The 23,435-nt window shown below is 39.1% G+C and overlaps 1 protein-coding gene across 1 annotated transcript in view; it reads right to left on the reverse strand.

The window, feature by feature from the left end:
- Positions 1 to 23,435, reverse strand: part of cadps2 (Ca++-dependent secretion activator 2) — a 249,958-nt gene that overhangs the window by 106,157 nt on the left and 120,366 nt on the right. Inside the window, 5 exon segments of the mRNA XM_055155697.1 lie at positions 3,303 to 3,442; positions 3,588 to 3,699; positions 9,818 to 9,939; positions 13,197 to 13,430; positions 14,563 to 14,643. Of these exon segments, the coding sequence (XP_055011672.1) occupies positions 3,303 to 3,442; positions 3,588 to 3,699; positions 9,818 to 9,939; positions 13,197 to 13,430; positions 14,563 to 14,643 (689 nt within the window).

The raw sequence follows: 23,435 nt of genomic DNA on the forward strand, positions 1-23,435 counted from the left end.
TTATGACAGCTTAGACTATTAATTTCATCAAATATAGTTAAAATGAATATATTTAATATTTAACTAAAAGCCAAATTTTGGTCACATTTATCATTTTACTTCCTGGTTGGACCTGGGCATCAGATATGACATACATAGAGGTAATTTCAGTTCTGTCACCTCGAAACCATAATATTAACAATGATCTAAATTCACACAATAGTTACGACTGGTTATGACTAATAAAAAGAAACGATAACACCATTCTTAAATTAATCTTCTAGAAAAGATTACGTGTGAGTTGTGCCAGCATTTTGGATGAAATCTTTGGTGCTGATGACACAGGTAGAGAGATTCAGTTTTAGAACTCATCACTACTTCCTGTATTTTTGTAATTTTCTCTTCAACTTTTTCTTTCATTGAACTGATGTAAAACTATGATAAATATTTACCACAGGTACTATCCCACCAAACCAAGTATAGCATAATTAGAAAAGCATTAAAACTATGTACTTTCTTGTTTTTCATTAAACTGATTGATGAGAAGAGTGTTCGCAACATTCCGGCGTTTGGTAAATAACATTATTCAAGTTATTTCTAAATGTTAATTATTCATACATCAGGAATGGTACATGCCATAATTACACATGCAAGATTTGAAGGTTTGTGGCTCAAATCCCACTCTTGACATAAACATCATCAGTAGATCAGATCCACTGACCCACAGGTTGGTGGTGTGATTCCTGCTCCTACAGATGAGTATTGTTGTTATGTCCTTGGTCCTTGGTCAGTGTCTGTGTACACTGGTATGTGAATGGGTGAGTGGTTCCTTGATGTAAAGCGCTCTGAGTGCCTTCAAGGTGGAAAAGCACTAAATAAAAATGTGACCATTTACCATTTGTGCTTTTATTTTCTTTGGCAAGTGGTTCCATTCATTCATGACATGGTCTTTGTTGAGGAGTATTTCTATAGTTATCAGTTATCATGGTAAAATACTATTGTTCCTGTGTAGATTTTACATTGGGTTGAATAATATAGCAGGATAATTGCTGGAAGGTTGGTGTTTAAATCCTAATTGAGCCACTTCATACTATACTGTCTATGGGCAAGACATACTGAAAGTCTTAACATTTCAATGTGTCATCGGTTGTCATTTTTGAACCATAAGTGTTTTTGATTGTGTAGTTAAAACAAGTAAGTCCTTGCTGCTCTTTTGACTTATCGTTGATAGATTGGTTGTGCTTTTGAAATTCACACTGAAAATTTGACAGGTTGAAAATGTTGTCTTTTTTTGACTTGTGTTTTCTTTATTCATGTCTTAAGTTAAACATATACAAAGCATTTGTATTAGATCTCAGCTTGAATGGACTGTGTTCATCAAGGCCATGATATTTCAATAAGTTATACAAAGATGAGGCTCACTCTGGAGCCACCTGGAGCAAGTAAAAGACCGATGGTGACTTTGTGTCGTGAGGCGCCCTGAGTCTAGGCCTGATGTTGCGGAGACAGAGACTTTGCAAGTGAAGTCTAACACTGACCCCTAGTGGAGAAAGTAACAACAACATCTTGCGCTACTACTACAGAATAGAAATTTTCTTTTTTATTACTATCATCAGTTGTAGTGTAATGCGTAATGTTTTTTTTGTGTGTGTGTGTGTGTGTTCTTCTTAACAGAATCTTAACAAAATACTACTTCTATTGCAGTCAAAACCACTTAATTTGACAGTGTTTACCTGATAAGATGAAAGTTACAATCCACACACAGGTCTGGTTGTAGTCAGAGATGTTAAATACGCAATTTTCGTCCCTTAACCCAAATTGTACCCTTAAACTAATCCAACTTTGTCATGTAGCTATCGTAATTTGTTCACAAGGTTTTAAATATGATTTTATGAAGTGTAGGATATCAAACCTCATACAGCAGCTGCAGCCAGACTTTATTTACTCATTCTGGCATTTGTTTTTCTCTCAAACTATGTGAACATTAACTGGCCAAAACTGGACAAAGCCCCACGTGAAATTGCCAACCATTAAATTCAACCCTGTGGCACCATCTGCTGGTACAAAAGAAGAAAAACTGAACAAAAACAGATTTCAGAAAGATTTCAGAAAGCCAAAAATGCATATATGCAACAAGGATGATTCATATATGTAGATTTGATTTATCTGGTGGAAAAAAGGATCCATTCTAACAAAGCACAAACTTTCTCAATCAATAACATATGACTCTGTTAATATTTAAATTGTTTTGGGGGTCATTTTGCTCAGAGAAAATAAATTAGCAATAAAGTAGTTGCACAGTTTAATTAATTAATTAAAATACATGTTAAACAAACATTTCCAGTAAACACATAAAGCAGTTTAAGCGTTTGTAATTTTTAACCAACAGAGGGAGCTGTCGGTCCTCACTATCCTCCTCAAACGCCTTAGCACTTCAATTTGATGCCATGGTGGCTTTTAATTCACTTGACTTGCGCTTTCATTTTCAAAGGGATGAGAGATGACTCGATGAGAGGTAAAGCAAATACATAACTATTTAAAGATTAAAAATCACCAGCCTGATTTAAATTCAAATAGAGCAATACTTTTGCTTTAGAAAACACAATGTGGGTAGATTATTTAAATAGACATGGGCTATATGTATTTAATTTTTCTGGTGGAGGTTTGCCCTCAGCTTGTCTCCATGGTGATGCTATTGTTTGCATTTTAGCTTTGTGCATTTACTCAAATACAGGTGTTTTATCCGAAACAAAATATGTCAAACCTGCGAATGGGCTCGCCTTTCCACACATCTGGCCTGTAAAATAGCCCGGTGCAGTGCTTGTTTTCATGGAGAAATACATTACAGTACATTTAATGCCATACTGTGGAACATTCCAAGAAAAGCAATATGATCTCCATGAAGTCATGCAGGTGGATCTTTAAAGCTTCACTGTGTAAATTTTTGCTAACAAAACAGACACACACAAATAAAAGCATGTTTTTTGCACTGAAGCTTACAAAAAAACAAAGCATCCTCACTATGAGTGGGCTTGCTCTCCACAAACCCTGGCTGTTATTTGGCCTGGAGGACCAGGAAGCCTCCTCCTGCCTGCATGGAAATGTTGGCTGTAACATTCCACAGTATGGCATAAAACATATTTTTATTGTTTTTATTTCTGTGGAAAATGTTACCAAGTATGACTTTTTATTTCCATGGAATAATGCAGAAGACGTGCCAACTTCAGAAAGTGATATGGTGTTGCTTTAGTTGTGAAATGATGCACCATGATAATAGGTCTGTGTAAAGCTAACATTTGAGACCTGTTAGTAGAAAAACTCACCCACTGTGCTTCATGTTGGGAGGCTTGTCCATTCGAACAGCCAGTTTGATCTTCAGCTCTGAGTCTTGACTGTTTTTGGGGACCACCATCCGATGAAACTCTGCCTGTTTGGGCCCATTGGTGGTGGGGTTCAGGACCACCTGTGGGGAGGGGCCCGCAGAGGGAGAGGAGGTCAGGTGGGGGGTAAAAGGAAATAAAACCCAGTAACAGACATTTCATTTTAGATATAGATATAGGATAAATAGGATATACAGTATATAGATTACAGGCAGGAAGAGCACTGACCCGGCCCAGCTCCTTGTCCTCCAGAGCCAGAACCCCGGTGCTCTCGGTGAACAGCTTCACTTTGACTGAAGGCAGCGGGTGAGTGGTCACAAAGTCCCCCTGTGTGCCCCACCTATAACACACAAGGAAAAAGTACATTAACAGTACACTTTTTGGTCACTTTAATAGTCACTATAATACATTTGGAATTACAATATACTGCTGAAGAAACAATAATATTGATTGCCATTACACCCCTGACACAATAACCTTAAAGCAGGATCATAATGAGTACAATCAGCTTTTATGTTTATTTTAGTAATACACTGTGACATTTGATTTAATGTAACTAAATAAATACACTGTTTTCAATTAAATGATAACTTACATACAGTGTCAATTCTACATTCATATGCTGAAATGATCTTGTGAACCCTGGTGCAGTGTAAATCAGGTTAAAAGCTTCTAAGTGGGTTGGCTGTGTTGTGAATGGCTTGGAGCAGTTTGAGCATAAAAATGAAGATGCATGGACTGTAATAACACAGAGGAGCATTTCCTGTATTACCACCTGATGACACCATAAAGCGGAAACTCTGACGAAGGGATTATGCATGAATTATACTACTATTTGATCAGAAATCAATTCTAACATGATTCAAAATGCTAAATATGGTGAACTCTAACCACGGCCTTAATAAGGCCTGAACAAAAATTGTATTGAATTTACTTAATACCTTAAAGGTTGTATGGAGGATTTTTTTTTGTTTCAAATTGTCAATGATAGCATTATAGAGGTGCAGTAGCCTTGTAATTATGATGACCAAAAAAAAGAGAATAAAAATTCATCAAAACATTTGCCAATAGATAACGACACTGCCTCGTTATCTGTTAGCTGACAGGCTGTCAATCAATCTCCCTACGTTTCTAGCGTAACTGACTTGCCTGCGCGCCGCCGGTACGTGGTTTACGTACGCCTGTCACGCAGTCCACAGACGCAAGCCACACAGACGCTGTTTACTCCACCAACGCAACAGTTCTTAGCGGCTTTTTTTGACCTATATCTTCCTCGCAGTTTGCACAAAGTTTGTTGCAATGGCAGACAAGAATCCAGGAGCAGTTAGCCGCAAAAGAAAGTCTGTTTTTGAGATTGCTGAAAGAAGAAGACAAGGGGAAAAGCAGCAAAGTCAAACTAAGGTGATTCTTGGAGATTCGTTCCAGCGATGGCGCAACTGAAGCAGACGCAGGGTCTAAAGACTGACGCATTGGTCGCCAAATTACTCCTGGACAGGTCACTTCTGCTTATTATGAAAACGTACTTTATTTCCAAGAGCTAGACAAACGTTTTTCAGGACACGAAACCGATATCCTATGTCTGAAAACGTAATTTTCAAGGCAAAGAAAGAGTCCGCTTGCTGCTGCGTGTTGTAGCTAGTTCATTCGCACTGAATCTCCGCGCACCCTACTCTGAACCCCTTTCCTGCTCCTCTCCCCGCTGCCCGTTCCGCTCTTCCCCCTGCTCCTCACTTCTCCGGGCACGGAATCTCCGCGCACCGCTCCCCTCTCCTCTCTCCTCTCCTCTCTCCCTGCTCCGCTCTTCTCCCTACTCCTCACTTCTCGTCCGCGCACGAAATGTCCGCGCACCCGCTCACACCGCTCCTCACTTCTCCGCCTTGCCTAACCAACACTGTAGTTAGTTGTTTACAAGTCATGTGCAGCTCACCAGCTGTAAACAAACCTGTTTCTGGCGTAAGGAGGAGGCGGGAGGCGTTTCTACGTAGGGAGCTGTAGGGGAGGGGGGGTGGTTTCACGCATGTGCAACATTTGAAAAAGGACAAACAGTCGCTGGATTTCTCGTTCCTTGGAAAATCCTCTATACAACCTTTAACTTGTAACCCAAAACTCCTTAAGTAAGTAGTTAAGTACTAAATTCTTCTAAAAATGTTATAATATTGTGACGTCAATCAATCCAGTCATTGCTTCTATCACGTAACAAAAATCCATTCAGTGATCTAATACGGAGAATAGTTTATTATTACACTGTGTGGGATGCCAGGCGTTATGGGGGTCCAGTTTGTAATGAGACTGGCCTTTCACACGCCCCGCCTTCACACCAGAGCTTTTATTAGCCGCCAGTCGGCACAACACGTCCAATTAGCGTCTAGCCTGTTCACCTGTCGACCCCGGGAATCCTGACCTTCACTATAATTAGCCTGTGCCTCCATAACTCACGCACTTCTATCGGCAGAGTGGTTAGCAATGATTACAAGGAAAACATGATTAGGCCTGATTAGGGCACTGTCCCGGAGCACTGACGGACTTTAATTATCAGAGATTTTCATTAAAACGATGGTGTAATCAAACAGAACGCAGGGTGCCGATGTGAACAGGTGCCCAGGGACGTACATCACACATGACGGAGAGAGGTCAATATGGAAGTGAAATTAGGTATTCGACACGGACAAAACCGCCAATTTAATACAATGCCTGACAATTGTCCAATAGGTCAAGTACAAGTTTTCGTTTTTTTTAAACTGAAGGAATGCGTTTACTTTTTAAACTGATACGAGTGACATGTTTCTGAGTACTTGCTGTAGTTTTTTTCCATAGCATACTGCCATTGTGTCAATAGGCAATTCACCACCACCACCACCACCACCCATAATACCCATAATACAAACATTTTAATACCAAAATGACAAGGCTCACTGCAGCAGTAAAAGCAAGAGGGGTGACAAATGTTTATTGTAAAGTCAATTGGAACTAGAATCAATGGAGCCAGAGGCAACCCCATGCTCACTTCCTATTTGAAATGAAGTGGCTAGTGGGTTAGTTATGTCCATTTATATATACAGACTATGTGCACTATCTTCAGGAGAGCTAACCTCAAACTACAGAATAGCTGTCAGATAAATGAGTTAATGATTTATAAAGACTTTTATATGATAATAATGAGGATATTTGTTGATTTAACTCCAATACAAGTGTTTCATATTATTTATACAAAAAACATGGACATAGGCTTCACTCTGGGACCAGGACTCCCCTGAAAGAGATCCAAATCTCAGCGGAATTTAACCCCTAAAACAAAAGTTAAATTGACAAAATATCAGATAATTGGTCTAATTTTTTTTCAACTGTTATCATCACATCACAGAGCCCAGACGGAATGTTATGTACCATTTCATTCATTCATTCAGACTGCTCTGTTGCAAACCTCCCCAACAGCATCACAGTCCTACTTAAATTCAAAACAAAGCCACTGGATGGTCACATTGTTTTGCCCACAGGTGAAGTGGACGTATCATATTCTGCTCAAGGTTAACTCTGCTTTGACAGATAAAACCCTGCTAAAAGCCGTCATCGTGTCTGTCATCTCTGGACCATTAGCACGTCGGGTCCAGGCAGATGGTGTCACCGTGGGCAACAGGAGCAGCACCCCTTGCATCTTGTTACTGTGGAAACTGAGAAAAACCAAACCTGGAGGCGGGGCTTTGAAAAACCAGAGAAAGGGTCATTTGTCATCTGTAAGACATGGCTAAATGGTATGGTTCTTTAGAAAGGCTGGTAGTGTGAAGGTGGTTGAGTTTTGTGCAAAAAAAAAAAAAAAAAAAAAAAAAAAGATTGGTGAGAAGAATAGAGCAATTTGGACCTGTAGGTCTGTTCATTTCACAAGATAACCTTTTATATTGCAGTTCTGAGGATAATTTGTTATAAAAAAAACTGGTGCACTGAATAGCTTCAAAGGTGGAGGGTTCGCCACTTGCTTGTCTCCACGGAGATTCTTTGCCTGGAATGTTCCACAATAGGGCATTAAACCTTCATTTGTTCATTTACAACTGTTTTATAGCCCAAAAATACCTTTAAAAACATTCATTCTTATTCTTAGGTTTGCTTTTCCATAGATCTGACCATTAACCCATCTTTATAGTGATTACCAAGTTTATTTCCATGCTGTAGAATAATCAAGGCAAAACAGTAATATCTCCATGGAGACAAGCAGGTGGTGGACCCTCCACCAGAAAAGTTACACAGTACACGATTAAGTAAAAGTAAAAGTAGAGTAACAAGAGAGTGGCTGCCAATCCGCACTATCTGCCCTTCAGAGTTCCAACACAAATCACTCACATAGACGAGGTGGGTGAAGTGTTCTGCTCTTAGACACAATAACAGGCTGCACAGTGAACTCTTTAACCACTGAGCCACTGTTGCCAAAGTGAAAGGTCAGTTCTCCTTTACTGTAGTTTGTTGAAAGTTGCCTTGCCTTCTTCTTACATTTTCTTTCAATCTACCTTTGTCGTTTACAGTTATGTGATCCTGATTTAAGAAGTGACCAGCCCAATTGCAACACTCCATCTATAATTTAAATCAGTCTTGGTATAGCCGAGGTGATTTTAAAATGTAAGCCATACACATTTTAGACAGAATTCCCGCCTCTAATGCAGGTACCATAATAACTATTGTTAAGTTAATGGAGTTGTATTATAGCTATACGGAGGTGAAAAATAAAACTAAAAAAAAAAAAAAAAAGGTTGTTAAAAAAGCTGGTAGATAAAAAATGTTCAAAGACGAGATATTGTGCTTGTGTCTGCTATATAGTTATAGTCTGTGAATCTGCAATATTTTATATATAATAAAAGAAAAAGAAAGAAAGTCCACTGACAAAACAAACCAAGAACAAACTATTTTAAATGTAAAATGTCAAGTGTCAAATTAAGACAAAATGAACTGTAAATGGACTGTAAATGTGTACTTGAATCATGAACTTGAACTCAAATGTGATATTTTTAAGGACATGTGATTTTATTGCAATTAAATATCAAATGTAATGAATGACATTTTTTTATTTCAGTGAAACCAGGAAGGCATAGCTGGGATCCATATAAATAAATATGCCAGTGACAGTGAAAACAAGGGCTGATTGGCAATGAAATAAGTGATTAAAGATTGCTCAAACAAGCACGTATCACTCCAAATACAACTTTGAGAGGGTAAATGAGAAGAGGAAACAAATATTACATGGTGAAAAGCTCTGAAAAGTTGATTTTGCATAACAGGGCTTTAAACACTTATTAGAATGTATGGCTATTAATAAATAGACAATAACATGTTTGTTTGAGCTGATTTATGAAATTGGTGTGTTTCAGATTCTTGAGCATAATGATGAATTGAGCGAGGACTGACTATTGATAACATAACAAACCATCATTTCATCACGTCAGTATTAGCTTCCTTCATCTGTATTAAATATTATTGGACCCTAGAATGTTGTGATGTTATCCGAAGCTCAGCAAAAGCCTAGATATTTTTCATAAAAGATTTTTGTTTTGTATTTGTAATGTTAACTTTTGTTCGCACCTGCCCAAGTACAGTGGATAGAAAGTAGTGCTTGTACATGGTCCCCCACAAAAAAAACCCTAAGTTTATTACCACATTTGACCATAAATGCCAATTAACCTCTGGTACTGACTGCAGGACACAGACGGCCCCTGCAGTTCGAGGTAGTATTTTTGGTTCTTTCTCCACAGGTTTACTGTCTGAAGCAGTGAGAGAGGAGTGGAGTTTGTTAGAGCTGAGGGCATAGTGTCAACTCCATAGACTTCCACTGGGTTATATAACTGCCTAGTCTATCTCAGTAACTTTACACTAGTGTCTGTGGTGGATGGGGACACTTCCTACATTACATAAGACTATATATAGTACAATCTGATATACAGGAGGACAATGCTGCCTTTTGAACTGTGTAAAATCACATTAAAATGGTATATTAACTATAATTGTAAGGAGTTTGGAAACTTTAATTAGCATATCAGAATAAGGCCCATACTAACTGTTGCATCTAACAATATCTAAATCCTTATACTACTACAAACATATTACATTACCTATATTATGTTGACAGCTTTGCTAAATCAGACTTTTTATTGAAAATTAAATTGTTCTATTTACATGTAGGTCTGTTTATTGTATAAAACCCAGTTGCATTTTTTTTTTTTCTGGTTGAAGGTTGGTCTCCATGGAGATGTTAATGCTTTGTATGAAATGTTATATTTTATGTCTCCATGATGGCCGGTGCTGTCAGGGCAAGTTACAAGTTAGATCTCTGGAGAGAGAAGCCCACTGACAGTAAGAATGCATTTTTTCCAAGGTATATGCAGTATAACCTGTAATCTCTAATACATGCAGTATACATGCATCATTCTATAGTGACATCTACTTTATTCAAATTTCTGTATAAAACACTGTGCACTCACTGTGGCCTGGAGGCTTCGGCCTGGTCCGTCTGCAGCTTCTCTCCTCCCTCCACCTCCATCGTGCAGTAAACAATTCTGTTCGGAGCCACTGACTTCAGGCCCTGCACCTCTATGATCACTATCTGTGGACAGTAGCAAGCGGAAGGAAAGAAACAATCAGTTTTAATGTAAAAAGGTGAATTGTTCAGTCTAGTGAAATGTAGTACAGTATAGTAACAATAAATAGAGCTGCTAGATGAATCACAATCAAATCGAAATCACATTTTGTAGGGTTACAATTAGCAAATCACAAAGACTGCCATTTTGTGACATACCATAATTTCCTCAACAATAAATCACCTGTCTTATTGTGTGTAAAAACTGTGAATCCTGTAGTGTAGATCTGGACAAACATAAACAATGTGATTCTCATATTAGTTTGTCAGTTAATATTTCAGTCTTTTTGTCAATTCTTCTGTGACCATGTTATTGCTTTGCCTGAAATGTTCCACAGTATGTATTCCAAGTCTGTAAGCACTTTTATTTTCTGTAGTGTCTTTTAATCATGTTTTTGTAATAGTCTTCTGTACTGCTTGCCTCGGGGACAACAGATGGAAATTTGCATCTTTACTATAATCTGTCATATTTACACTGTAATTGGAGATGCTCATTAATATGCACTTATAGAATATCACAGTTCAACTTTATCAAATAAATACATAACACACAAATAAATATAAACATTTACACACATTTCTGTTTAGGCTTGGTGGTATCACTGGCTTAACTCCATGTAGATAGATTTGTTTTAAGCCATTCTGTGGTATTTTCCAGGCAAAAAAATAACATCTGGATCAAGATAGAAAGTTTCTGAGAAACAACCAGACACGTTTCATAGTGCATCTATAAAAAGAGAAAAAAATACATGATTTTGCAGTGTTCCCTTTACTACACTACCAGTCAAAATTTTGGACACAGTTTTAGGCATGAGCCAGTAACAGAGTAACTGGTGAGGGCTATTGTTCTTCGCTCATTTCCTCTCCTCTATTATTATTTTTCCTTGCAAACCATAGAGATTTTTTGGACTCCTATGGGAGTTGGGATAAGCAAAGTTTGGCATTGGCAAACAAAATTCAGAACAGTGATAGTGAACAATAAGACAAGCCAAAAGTTGAGCTGGCGCATTCCCCTATTATAACCAGGAAGTTGGCCATATCAGATCAAAAATTCACCACCGTTTTGACTGCGTGTTTGTAAAATGATACTAGTCCTTGGTTTTTGGTCTAAATGAACTCACATTTGGCAAAGTCACATCTAGAGACATTGGTTCACAAAACTGATCAGTTTTTTTAGGATATTCCTCACTGCAGCATGTCAGCAAAAAACACCTTAATTTCCTGGTTCTTTAATGACTTTTCACAGCCACATTGGTCTAGAGCAGGGGTGCTCACACTTTTTCAGCATGCGAGCTACTTACAAAATGACCAAGTCATAACCTACCTAATACAAAGCCAAGCAAACTGCACTGAAACACTCTGTGCCCCTTTTTTGGACCCTCACCCACAGTTTGAGAACCACTTCTTTAAGAGAACTTCCTCTGTCACTTTACACAAAACTGTGAAAAAGTGAAGGAAGATTTTTAAACCTGTTTTTTAAAGTTCCAAACTGGAGTTGCATTCTTTTCTGGTTTTGCAGTGATATTTACCAGCCTCTGCACGTTTACCAAACCAAACGCACATCGTGACAAACACAGATGCATTTGTGCACTTTTGACAAACTGAGAATAGACAATTTGACAAACTTCAGCCAAATGTGGCAGTAGGTCTGTTCTGTAGGTCTGCTCTGTGCTGTAGTCCTGCTTTGTGCCAACACTGTAACATAAATTTAGGCTCGTTTTTGCTCCACGTTTGGTCTTGCTCTTCTAATCAGCGCGCACTGTGGGAGGGGCTTGTGTTCGCTGTACGCAGGAAGGAGCGAGAGCGTGAAAAGGCGAGGGGCGGCGTGCTGACGTGAGGCAGATGGACAGGTAGGATGTTTAGGAAGTTTAACCTGCCCTGTGATGCACGCTGGTACACGAGGGCACACGCTGTTGCAGACAAGCCGTGCATAGGGAGCGTGTGTATTTGCGATGTGCCGTAGAGTCTCTGCGGGCTGCACTGAGACGCCCCACACGCTCCTGCACCCCGGTACAAGTTTATTGCCAACAGCAGCGGCCTTAATGAAATATGATCGCACTTGTTGAGTGTCAGACTTTGAGTAAGAGACAAGACCGAGTCCAAACGCGAGTCCGAGACGAGACACGGCGATCTACCCACACGACCTTAGCGATCGACTGGCAGATCGCGATCGACGTATTGAGCACCCCTGGTCTAGAGAGCTTAAATTCCTATCACAATTGCGTGATCCTGGCCTGAATGTAATTAATTAATTACTGGATTTATATAGACCCTTTCAAGACATCCACAGCACTTTACAGTTCATTGTTCATTCACTCCACACTCAAGCTACTAATGTTGCCACAGCTGCCCTGGGGCAGACTAATGAAAATACTATGAAGTCTAATACAACTGAAGGAAGCAAAAAAATATATATATTACAGACATGGGGCATTTTTCATGGTTGGCCAGCAGGGGTGCAAAGACTCCCCCCAATTTTTATTATTATTATTTTTAAATCATACAAGCACAGGCTTAGTCCGATTGTGCTGAAATTTTAATCACTAATGCACGATCTCGGCCAAAATATAATACACTATAAAGCATACGAAAAGTATACAGTGTAGCCTCCCCTACCATAGACATGAACTGTCAGCAGGATTGAGCATTTGCACATGGGGCATTTTTCAAGGTTGATCAGCAGGGGTGCAAAAAAATAATGAATAAATAAATAAATAAACAATTACATGACATTTATATTGTAGATTCTCAATAAAGACATCAAAACCATCAAAACTATGACTGACCACATGGAATGTAGTAAACAATAAACTCCCAAGTAACTAAAATATATTTTAGACTTGATCACTGCTTTGCATTTTTGCCATTTCTTGACCCAAACATGGCTCACTTGTGAACTGAAAACCATTTCAGGAGACTTCAAAGGTTTGCAGTGCTTCAACAAAGCAAAAAGTGTTTACTCTGAGGAATTTGAATAAAAAAAAAAAAAAAAAAAAAAAATGTTGAGTTATTTCACAATTTTGTCTTTGCTTCATATATTTGATGTCTTCTGTATGTATCTAAAATGTAGAAAGTGGTAAACAGAGAAAAGAAACATTGAATGGGAGTGTGTCTAAACTTTTGTTTGCTGTTGCATATAATTTCTGCATCCATTCATCAATCACTACACTTTTCACATACCACTGTTGTCACCTGTGATATTGTGGTAATATTGTTCCAGTCACCTCGATATTAAAAGACAGCACCACGTCAGACTTGGACAGGATGTCTCCCTCGTCCCCCATGTCTAAGAAGGAGTTGTTGAGTGAGGAGCGTTTGAGCTTCTGTTTAAAGTCTGGACCTCCTTTAGACACTGGTAAACTCTCCAGATTGGCCATGAGCAGGTTCACAGATGACCTCAGCTCCTCCACGTACAAGGCCTCCATGTCCGGGGACACCAGCTTGGGGTACCTCCGCTCCTGCAACCACACAGAGAGATAAGCGTATGCTAAAGCTTATATATGGGATCCCCTCCACTGTTTGAAAATGTATAAGATTTGTTGTTGCAAAATTAACAATTTCCCTATTTTAAGAAAAAATATCATCTCATGAAAAATGCATATTGCAGGTTATATCTTTTATCACGTTTCAGCTTGTTTGTCTTACTAATATTGTTACTAGCACAACACTACAAAATTGACACTAAATGAATATGTAACCTTTTTCATTTCAATGCTAAAGTTGCATTATGTGACTTTTCTGGTGGAGGGTCTGCCACTTGCTTGTCTCTATGGAGATGCAATTGCTTTACCAGCAATATTTCACAATATGGCATTATTGTTATCGATCAATCTGTCTATATGACACCAAGAGGGCAAGTTAGAGGTCAAATGTGAGGAGAGAAAAGCCCGTATGTTTTTCAGTGCAATAAAAAAAAAAAATTATGCTACTGATAAATGCAAGATGTACCAAGTTTATTGCCCCCGTGTAGAACATTCCCAGTAAGGCAGTAACATCTCCACGGAGACAAACAATTGGTAAACTCACCACGGGAAAAGTTACAAGGTGCTCCTTTAAATGGATGTATATTTTTTAAACAGATCATCTTAAAATGTAAATGATTTGCTTTGAATAAATATAAATATAAATAAATTGGTATAATATTAAATCGGGTTCATTGTTGGTTGTTGGTGCATTGTTGTTTCCGATGATATCGTAGCATTCTGAGTATTATTTAATAGAGGTTAGGGGCAGCTAAATTAATATTGTCACAATGCAGATTTTTGTACAGTGAGTTCTTGGGTCTAGTCACTAATAGAAATGATCAGGTTCAACATTTGTTAATGTTATAATTAAAGAACAAAATAAACTTGTTCTTGCTCCCCATTTCAGATTCTATGTTCTGAAATCCACCAATATGTGTGTGAGTGTATGACAACTATTACACATTTCAAATTGTCAAATTAGTTTTGACTCAAAAATGAAGTTGAATGAAAATAAATTATTTACAGTAATCCAGAGATATACATATCCACTCTTTGTCTACTTTGATTTCCCTTTCCCACAATCAAAATACTGTAGGAGTATTTGAAGCTGTAGTCTTGGTCTTACCCTGGCGATCTTCTCAGCCAGCTGCAGCCTTCCGTCCAGCTCTCGTCGGATCTGCGCCGCCTGCTCATCCACGTTATCTAACTGAGACACAAAGATAGAGGTCAGCCGTGTCACATGAATCAATACTGCTCATCAACCATAAAAGACAGCACACAGAAGGAAGGGACTTTAGTCTGGATGCAAGGTTAAAGGCGCTGGACTTCATTTTTGCTTTAAAATGTGGAAAACATTTTTAAAAAGGTTAAAAGGTTTTCTTTGTTAATGCATTCCTAGCATCCTAATTGTTCACCACAAGAGCAGTGTTTTGCCATCTCTGTAACATTAACAACAACTAGCATGCATACAGAGCACTACATGTCTTCTGCATTTGACCCATCCTTAAATGCCCCCAGGACAACCTGTCAGGAACTTTTATATATATAATAGAGTATTTTAACTTTCACAGTCATTTCAAATTATGATTTATTTTTGCTCGAGGATTCAAGTCAGGTTTTCTAATGGCAGTAATGAGCAAACCATTCATTATCCAGTGTCTCAAGGCCATAGACATGTTTTAGCCAGAGCTGATTTGTTACATTGTTAGCAAGAGACACACACAAAAACTTTATTGTATAATTAAAAAAATTTCACTTGATTTGTAATTACGAATTATATTTAGATTTCAACAGATTTTGGCTATAGACAGTATTCCTGCACAAAATATTTATGCTGTAATATACGTATTTTTTGGGACTTAACATCTTAACTTCACCTCAACTATATTTCAAATAAAGCTGCTAAACTGGAGAGTACCTGGAGGCCTACAGGGGGGAGTGACAGGAAAGGAGGGGTGGGAGCTGAGGGTATAAAGAACAATGTGATTGGTCTACCAGGTATCTACACTTCAACCTCCACCCCTGCAGACAGGTGTTTGTATCAGAAACACTTGGCTGTGATCAGGGGAGTCCTGTGTGATGTCACCAAGCACTTAAAACTGCAGAAGCCACTGGAGGCAGGACAAACTTATTTTTTATGTTTTTGGTCAGAAAGACACTAATATACCTACTTTCACTAAAATTACCACTAGGAACAGTAGACAATGTTATTAAAACACCAAGTACACTTATTTCTGATCTACTATGTTATAATATTGTTTCATCACCAAAAAACATAATATTATTCTGTTGGATTTCATTTGCACATGTTTAACACACAAATCCTGCAGATTTAGGCTGAGTTCTTCTCTCATGCAGACAGGACTCTCTTTCACCTTGTGATGTCATGTGGTAATACAGGAAGTGCTGTACTGTGTTTTTAAAGTCTATACACCTTCACTAGAATCATTTGGATAATTTCAGCCTTGGAACTGCCAATCTTTACTGATCAGTATACGGTAAAAGGTAGATGTAAACTACCATTTCATGACATTGCTGAGCATTTTGAGCCTTGGAAATGTACTGTACTAATAATGCAGGATTATATTTGTGAATGAATCAAAACACAACTCAATGCATGTTTTTGACGAGGTAATAATATTTTAACATGTCATTTAAAGCTCAGAAGAGTTTAAAGTAATATAGGACCTTTAAACTCAGACTTTAAAAATACCACCAAAAAGCTGCTTTCGGTATCATCTAATAAACCCAACCCTTAAGTCTATCTAATGTTGATTCCCACACAAACACAGTAATTAGCTTGTTTCAAACTGTCAGTGATGAGATGGAGATGGACATTGAAGAGACAGCCTTGATGAGCCATCCGAAATCAAACGCACCCTTTTGATTGACCGCTAATTGTTGCTTCGATTTGGCAAATGCAGCGTCTCCATTTCAGATAAAGACGAGCATAACATACCGGCAGTGAGGGGCTGGCATTGAGATGAGAAAAAGACTTTGACGCCTGAAAATGTAATTGTATCTAACATGGAGCATGTCAGAGCTGAGTGTTGCTAAATGTAGATTGATTGTTTTGGTTTAAATTAGTTTCTATTTTAAAGTTGATTGGAGGTTTTCATTCGTTGGGACTGTCACGTACTTTCCCTCTGTCATTATAAAGGGACTAGACAGAATCTCCTTTTGTGATGGAGGAATAAAACACTACTATATACTTGTCAGATTGCTGTAACGTCAGATGAAACACTGAACTTTGAGAGACATCTTCAGGTCATCGGGAAGTTTCTTGTAAAGAACCAAGACTTGATGGCTATGTACAATAAGTGTAGCCTACCTACTATTACCTTTACTAGACCCGAGCCAGAAACTAGCCTAAATTGCTCAGTTTCCATCCAAAACGCACATTTGAAGATAAAGTTAAATGGGGAAATGTATGTAGACCCATAATTCATAATATGTATTTTTACAGGCCCTGTACCTGATTAAAAATGCAATATTCACTCTAGTTGTGTACTATTGTAGCCACAACTGCCCTGGGGTAGACTGATGGAAAAGAGGCTGCCAATCTGTGCCATCAATCCTTCAGACCATAACCCACAGTCACGCATCACAATCACGCTAGGCAAGGTGGGTAAAGTGACTTGCCAAAGGACACAACAGCAGTTTGTACTAGTGCCATTGCTGCACCACAGTGGAATTCCCAGTGGTCTCCCATCCAAGTACTAACCAGGCCCTGGCTTGCGATCTGGCAAGACTGGACAAAGACGATCAGGTTTGGTGTGATGTCACCCATAGTGTTCAGCTTCAGCCAAATAAAGCTCATCGAGGGCTGCAGTTATGGGGTGAATTTGAAGCCGAGTTCCATAGTAGGAATAGGTTCAAAAATGACAAGGCTCATTCTGCAGCAGTTACAGAGAGAGGGGTGACATTTTCCAGTGTAAAATCAATTGGAGCCAGAGTCAGTGGAGCCAGAAGTGCAATCATGCTCACTTCTTATATGGAATGCGGCGGCTAACAGGTTAACTATGTCCATTTATATATCTGTCTGTAGTTTGGTCACTGGGCGGTGATGGTTGAAAATTGAGCACAGGACCTCTCACATCAACATAAGCTGTAGAAGAAGATACACTGTGGTCTCTAGTCTATCCACAGCACTCATTTGACCACAATCATATCAGTCACAACCACACAAGGGTCTCCACTGTCAAGAAGCATACCGTCTTAGACACCTGCTGACTTGTACATTCCAAATATGTCTAACAGGATCAGCATAGCTTACCACTGCATAAATGACTGTAGTGAACCAAAGGCATGCACTGGACGTGGTTTGCTGAGTGGACTATTTTACATATCACTGATGAGCTTCTGAAGCTACAATGAAGATAACGACAATGTGACAGAGAGGGGGGGACAGAGAAGAAGCGAGAGAGAGAGAAGGAGAGAGACAAGGATAGAGACTGAGAGAAAGAGAGAGAGAGAGAAGGAAAGAGAGACAGAGAGTGAGAGAGAAAGATGGAGAGAGAGATGCCTCCAGCCAAACGGAGGAGTGCAGCTCAGATAAGAGCGGTGCTGATAACACGCGTCATACAGGCCCAGCTAAATCACTCATCATGGGCTTTAGACTGGAACAGACTTCAGATTTAGTATGAGAAAGACCACTGTGAGGAGCTATCTAATGGAATCTACAGAGATTGGGATGTGACCAAATTGAATATCGCTATCTGATTGCTTTAAAGGTGCACTATGTGACTGCTCTGATGGAGGGATTCTTTGCCTGGCATGTTCCAAAAACAAGTATTTTACTGTGAACAGGATCTGACTTGTCACTTGGCCTAGTTGTGGCATTGTTGGCTTCAGGGTGCCTGAGTGACCAGCATTCTCATCTCAGAGTAAGAAGGTTCCTGTGACTTCTATGTGGCATCTGACTCTGTGGTGCTCACTGCACCTGACAGGTTGCCCCAGCAGCATTGAAGGGTGGGTCAAATGCAGAGGACAAATTTCATGGTGACAACAAAGTATGACAGTTGAATGTCTTACTGTGAAACATCCCATCCCAATGGAATGTCAATGGAGGCAGGCACAGTATCATCCACGAAAATGTTAAACAGTGAAAAAGTACAGGCAGTGCCTTCTTTCTCACTGTAAAATTTGTATAGAAATATCCTATAAAGCCAGGTAAAAGTTTGTTGCAGTTCACTCTGCACAAAATCTATAACTTCTCTCAAATTTGATTAATATAATTATGTGATTTTGAGAACATCCATATTGTTTGTTATTCCTCTGTGAAATTTGTTTTTGGCATGTCTCTGTGATCGGTCTTAGTTTTTATTTTCAAACTGTTGTAATTAGTGGAATAATATTTCAAACCATGGAAACACAGCATGGCTGTGTGTGTGACCTTAGCAGACCTGCTGTGTTGTCATTCCAGTGTGTGAGAGGAGTGCTGGAGTGTCTGCCCTTGTGTGGTCCTTCACACACTGATCAGGGACTTCATCAGCCTGTCTGAGCCTCGGGACACATCTCATTATGTGACCCAGACAGAAAGGAGGAAGAGGAGGAGGAAGAAATACTGGCTTTGTTTATACACAGGGAATACACTTGAAAACTGTCACAGTCAAACAATTGTAAAATGATTGTTTGAGGTTAGACTTTTTAGAATGTTGCACAATATAACTTTTCTGCTGGGTCTGTCACATGCTTGTTTCCATGGAGATGTTATCACTTTGACTGGAATGTTCCACAGCTGATGTTGTGGCCTGGTGGCAAAGCAATAATATCTTCATGGAGACAAGTACAAGTAAGTGGTAGACCTTGCACCAGAAAAGGTACATAGTAGTTGCATAATAACCAACAAAACTCATTTCAAATTGTAGTACATGTACCTTCACCGGGTCCTCAGAAAGTCCTTCAAATCTGGAAGGAATTGTTTGTCTGAAACCAATAAATTGCATAGAAACTGTCTGGGATAGTTCCATGCAGTTGTTTCCTCATAGCTCTCCAATCTCTGCCTACTATTTCCTTCACTTTTAATGGTTTCAAATGACATCAAAGCAATAATGTCAAATCATATGGACTTCATCTAAAATTAATATTGTTAAAATGCATTTTATGCAAGTTTTAGATTGATGTAGAAACCCCTTAGTCATCCAGGTAGAATCCATGGCAAAGGAGAAATTCAATTTGTCAACTGGACAAAACTGGACAGAACTGAAAAAGCAGTTTGGATGAGCTGCGAAATGTATTCGACCAAAATAAACTTTTGTCCAGTTGATAAATTGATTTTCTCCTTTGCCACTGATGTAGAAACCAGAGTACCTGCAGAACACAAGGAGAATGTGCAAACTCAACACAGGAATCAAACCTAGGACCAATTAAGAGAGCTGACCATTCACTCATTTAACACTAGAGATGGGCATTCGATTACATTTTCTTAATCGATCGTTGGGAGAATTACGAGCGATTTTCGATTAATCATTAACATTTTCTATTAAAATTATCATCATTATTATTGCTATACTCTTATATATTGAAATGCAATGAAAGCATAAAAATACAGCATGTTTTTTCCATGAGAAGAGGCAGTTAAACTGTTCCTCATTGTGCCAAAACATAACCGAACTGACCCTCCAAAACAATAACAGTTTCAAAAACACATCAAAAAGCTAACCTAACAATAAGACTACACAACAATGCCTCTAGGATTAAATCACAGACACAGCACCAGTCTACCTGTTTTTGTTTAAAAAGATAAGCATGTTACCATGCTCTGTTGTCAGATGTGACCGAATTCTAATCACTGTCAATCCAGCCACTGAAAACACCCGCTCTGATGGGACTGACATTCGATGAAATTTTCTTAATCGATCGTCGAGAGAATTAACGATCGATTATCGATTAATCATGAACGTTTTTATATTAAAATGATCATCATTATTATTACTATCTGCACTACTAATCAGCATAAATAAATTCAACTTTACGACAAATAAACCGTAACCACTCTACAGCCACGTCAGCCCGTTTATTATAATGTGTTTAATTCAGTTTTGCGCAACTCTCACAGAAACGAAACTTAAAACCGCATCGCTAATTTGCATAAACTCAGCGAAGATAAAAACTACAGCTCTTGTGTCGCTGATGCGGTCAACTTCTGTCGGATTAAAAGACATGAGTCAAAGGAATACAGGTTAGTGTGACCATATTTGCGTTTGTCAAAACCAGGACACCTTACGGGGGGTGGGAGGTGGGGACATTGCGCGCCTTTCACCTTAAAGCTTTTTCCCACTGGACACCGAAACATATGTGCTGCTTTATACACTGTGCACATGAACTCACACTTATCCCGACCGGAACGAAAAGTGTGGAATTTCTTGTACAAGTCATCGTTAAATACGCATATGCACTTCGGTACATTGCAGGCAGACTGACTGTTTGTGTTTGCTCGCTCCTTCTGAGTGCAGAGAGCTACTTGTACGGACCTCAGTTTGGTCACGCTAGGCACAGCAACCTGCATTCGGTTTGTCGATTAAAATTTACGTAATCGATGAAATTCTTAATGATCAATTATCGATTAATCAACTAATCATGCCCATCCCTAACAGGTACCTCTGCGCTAACTTAGCCAGCCTTGAGAACCTTATTTCATTCTCTTTCCACCAGTCTGTTGGGGTACAATCCAGAGGTGGGGGAATTTCTCTCAGAAAGTTCTGAAATTCTTTTTGATATTCTTCACTTCGCATTAGGTGGATATTGATGAGCCCGAAGGTGATAGGATAAGTGTTTGAGATGAAGACGTCTTTTTCAGCTGACATAACCGTGGTGGCACATTTAAGTGCTGACAGCACAGGCTGTGTGTCCTCCATCAACTGCCAATACTCATCCCTCAGCTCCAGCATCCAGGCATCTTGAAGTCTGGTTACGTTTCGGTCCGACAGGACAGAAACAACAGCCCACCACTGCTCCACCAGTTGATCAAACATCTCACACTAGTTCTACCTTGTTTTACATGACTGGATAAGTCGTTGAGTTGTTATGGTTGCTGCATTGCTGTGGCTAACAAGTTTACTGGCTGCTGATATTACCCGATGTAGATACAGTGCAAATCTGCCATTTACGGCCAATTGGAGAGTGTACTCAAAGCAAGTACTGGAAATCCAGGGCACTTTGGACCACTTTGGGGTTCTTGGCAGCAACAATATTGGCTACATTGTTATGAATGCATGCAATAACTCGGTCTTCAAGACACCACAGCCCTACAGCTTCATTCAGTTTCTTTGCGAAGTGGGCAGCTGTATGCCGGCCTGGCAGGCTTTCAGCACGATGCTGAGTTCATTTGCCAGTCATGATGTGGTGGCAGGTGATCATGATGTAGCTCTCAGCTGTTAAAGCCGTCCAGCAGTCCATGGTTAGAGTAACTTTCTCAGCTGTGCTCATTTTTTTTTGCTAGCTCCTGCTTCCATTCTTCGTAATGAGTTTCTACCAATCTAGTTATGGTCAACCCTATTTGACCCTCAGTTAAAGATCCTGTATTTGATTTGAAACCATGAGTATGGAACATGGTTGTAGCAAAAGAAAGAATCAATTCTGTTTTTTGGACAAAAGTTGATCACAGAGTTCATCCACAGAGCTGCTTCAGTTCTGGTCAGATTGCTGGTGGGACACTGCCTGTTGTTTTAGTTTGAACCTTTAGTCCTGCCCACTTAGCCCTTTCTTTCTTCAACCATCCTCCACGGTCAGAACAATTCAAATCAAAATATTACATGTTTTGAAAGGGGAAAGGTCTTCACCGGGTCCTCAAAAAGTCTTTCAAATCAACAAGGAATTGTTTGTCTGAAACCCACAAACTGCACAGAAACTAGAAGACTACGCCCCCCTCTACGACAAAGACTTCGACCTGGAGGTTTTGATCTGTCACACCAACAGGAGGGTTTTTTTTTCCCAATGTAATGTAAATGTAATGCTTATGGTTTAACTAATGGTTTAACTAAATATGATACATGCACACTGGGATTATAGTTACCCTGTCTGATATCAAGCCTTTAAGACAGAACAAAGGGTGTCTGGGATATGGCACATAGTTCCCCATGATTCTTAGTAATAATGTGCCAGATTGGATCTGACCCTACATTAGCTATTACTCAAGAGGATGCCATGTAAAACTAATATATTATATTTTACAGTCTCAGCATTTGTCTTATTTATCAACTTTTACCATACGTTTATCTTGACAACACTAATTTAAAATCAAGTACAGGCCCCTTATCAGCTTTTATCAATTATGATTCCAAATTGAACTGACAGACCAAAAGTTTACACACAGCTCCGTCAGTCCATACTCAAATTTATGTAGCAAACTTGAATGCTTAATGGGCCCGTGTTAAATAATTTTTTGATCTATGTTGTAATGTTGCTTCCTCAAAGAAATACCTACAGTTGTGCTTTCTTTCGCTGACACAAGTTTAACACACAAACCCTGCATGTGAGTTATTCTCTCAAACCGAAAACAGTCTGTTCCACCTTGTGATGTCATGTGGTAATACAGGAAGTGCTACACTGTGTTTTTCAAATCCATACGCCTTCACAAGATGGGATAGATAGATCATTTCAGCCCTGGAATTGCAAAGTAGTTCTACTGAACTAAAAATAAAAGGTAGCTGTTAACTTGAAATTTACAGATTCATGACCTCACCAAGTGGAACAGGGCATTTTGAGCTTTGGAAATGTACAGACTAAAAGGTTACTCAAACATGTGTGAATGAAATAAAGTCCAGGTATATTTTTGATGAGGTAACACTCTAACATGGCTTATAGCTCACAAGATTCCTTGTGACTAATAATGTAAGAAAAAAAAAACAAGCAGAAAAAAATAAAAAAAATAAACCAAAAACCACTTGATTAAGACTGTTATTGATCCTACAGGTGCCATTTTGGTCCTGTTTTTGTCTGAGGTTTGAAGATGAAAAGGACTTTATTCCTGTCACACCCCCAGACTGACAGCGGGAA

This window comes from Boleophthalmus pectinirostris, unplaced genomic scaffold (genome assembly GCF_026225935.1).
Source record: "Boleophthalmus pectinirostris isolate CB_2022bp ecotype Guang Dong unplaced genomic scaffold, ASM2622593v1 HiC_scaffold_2, whole genome shotgun sequence".
NCBI lineage: Eukaryota > Metazoa > Chordata > Actinopteri > Gobiiformes > Gobiidae > Boleophthalmus > Boleophthalmus pectinirostris.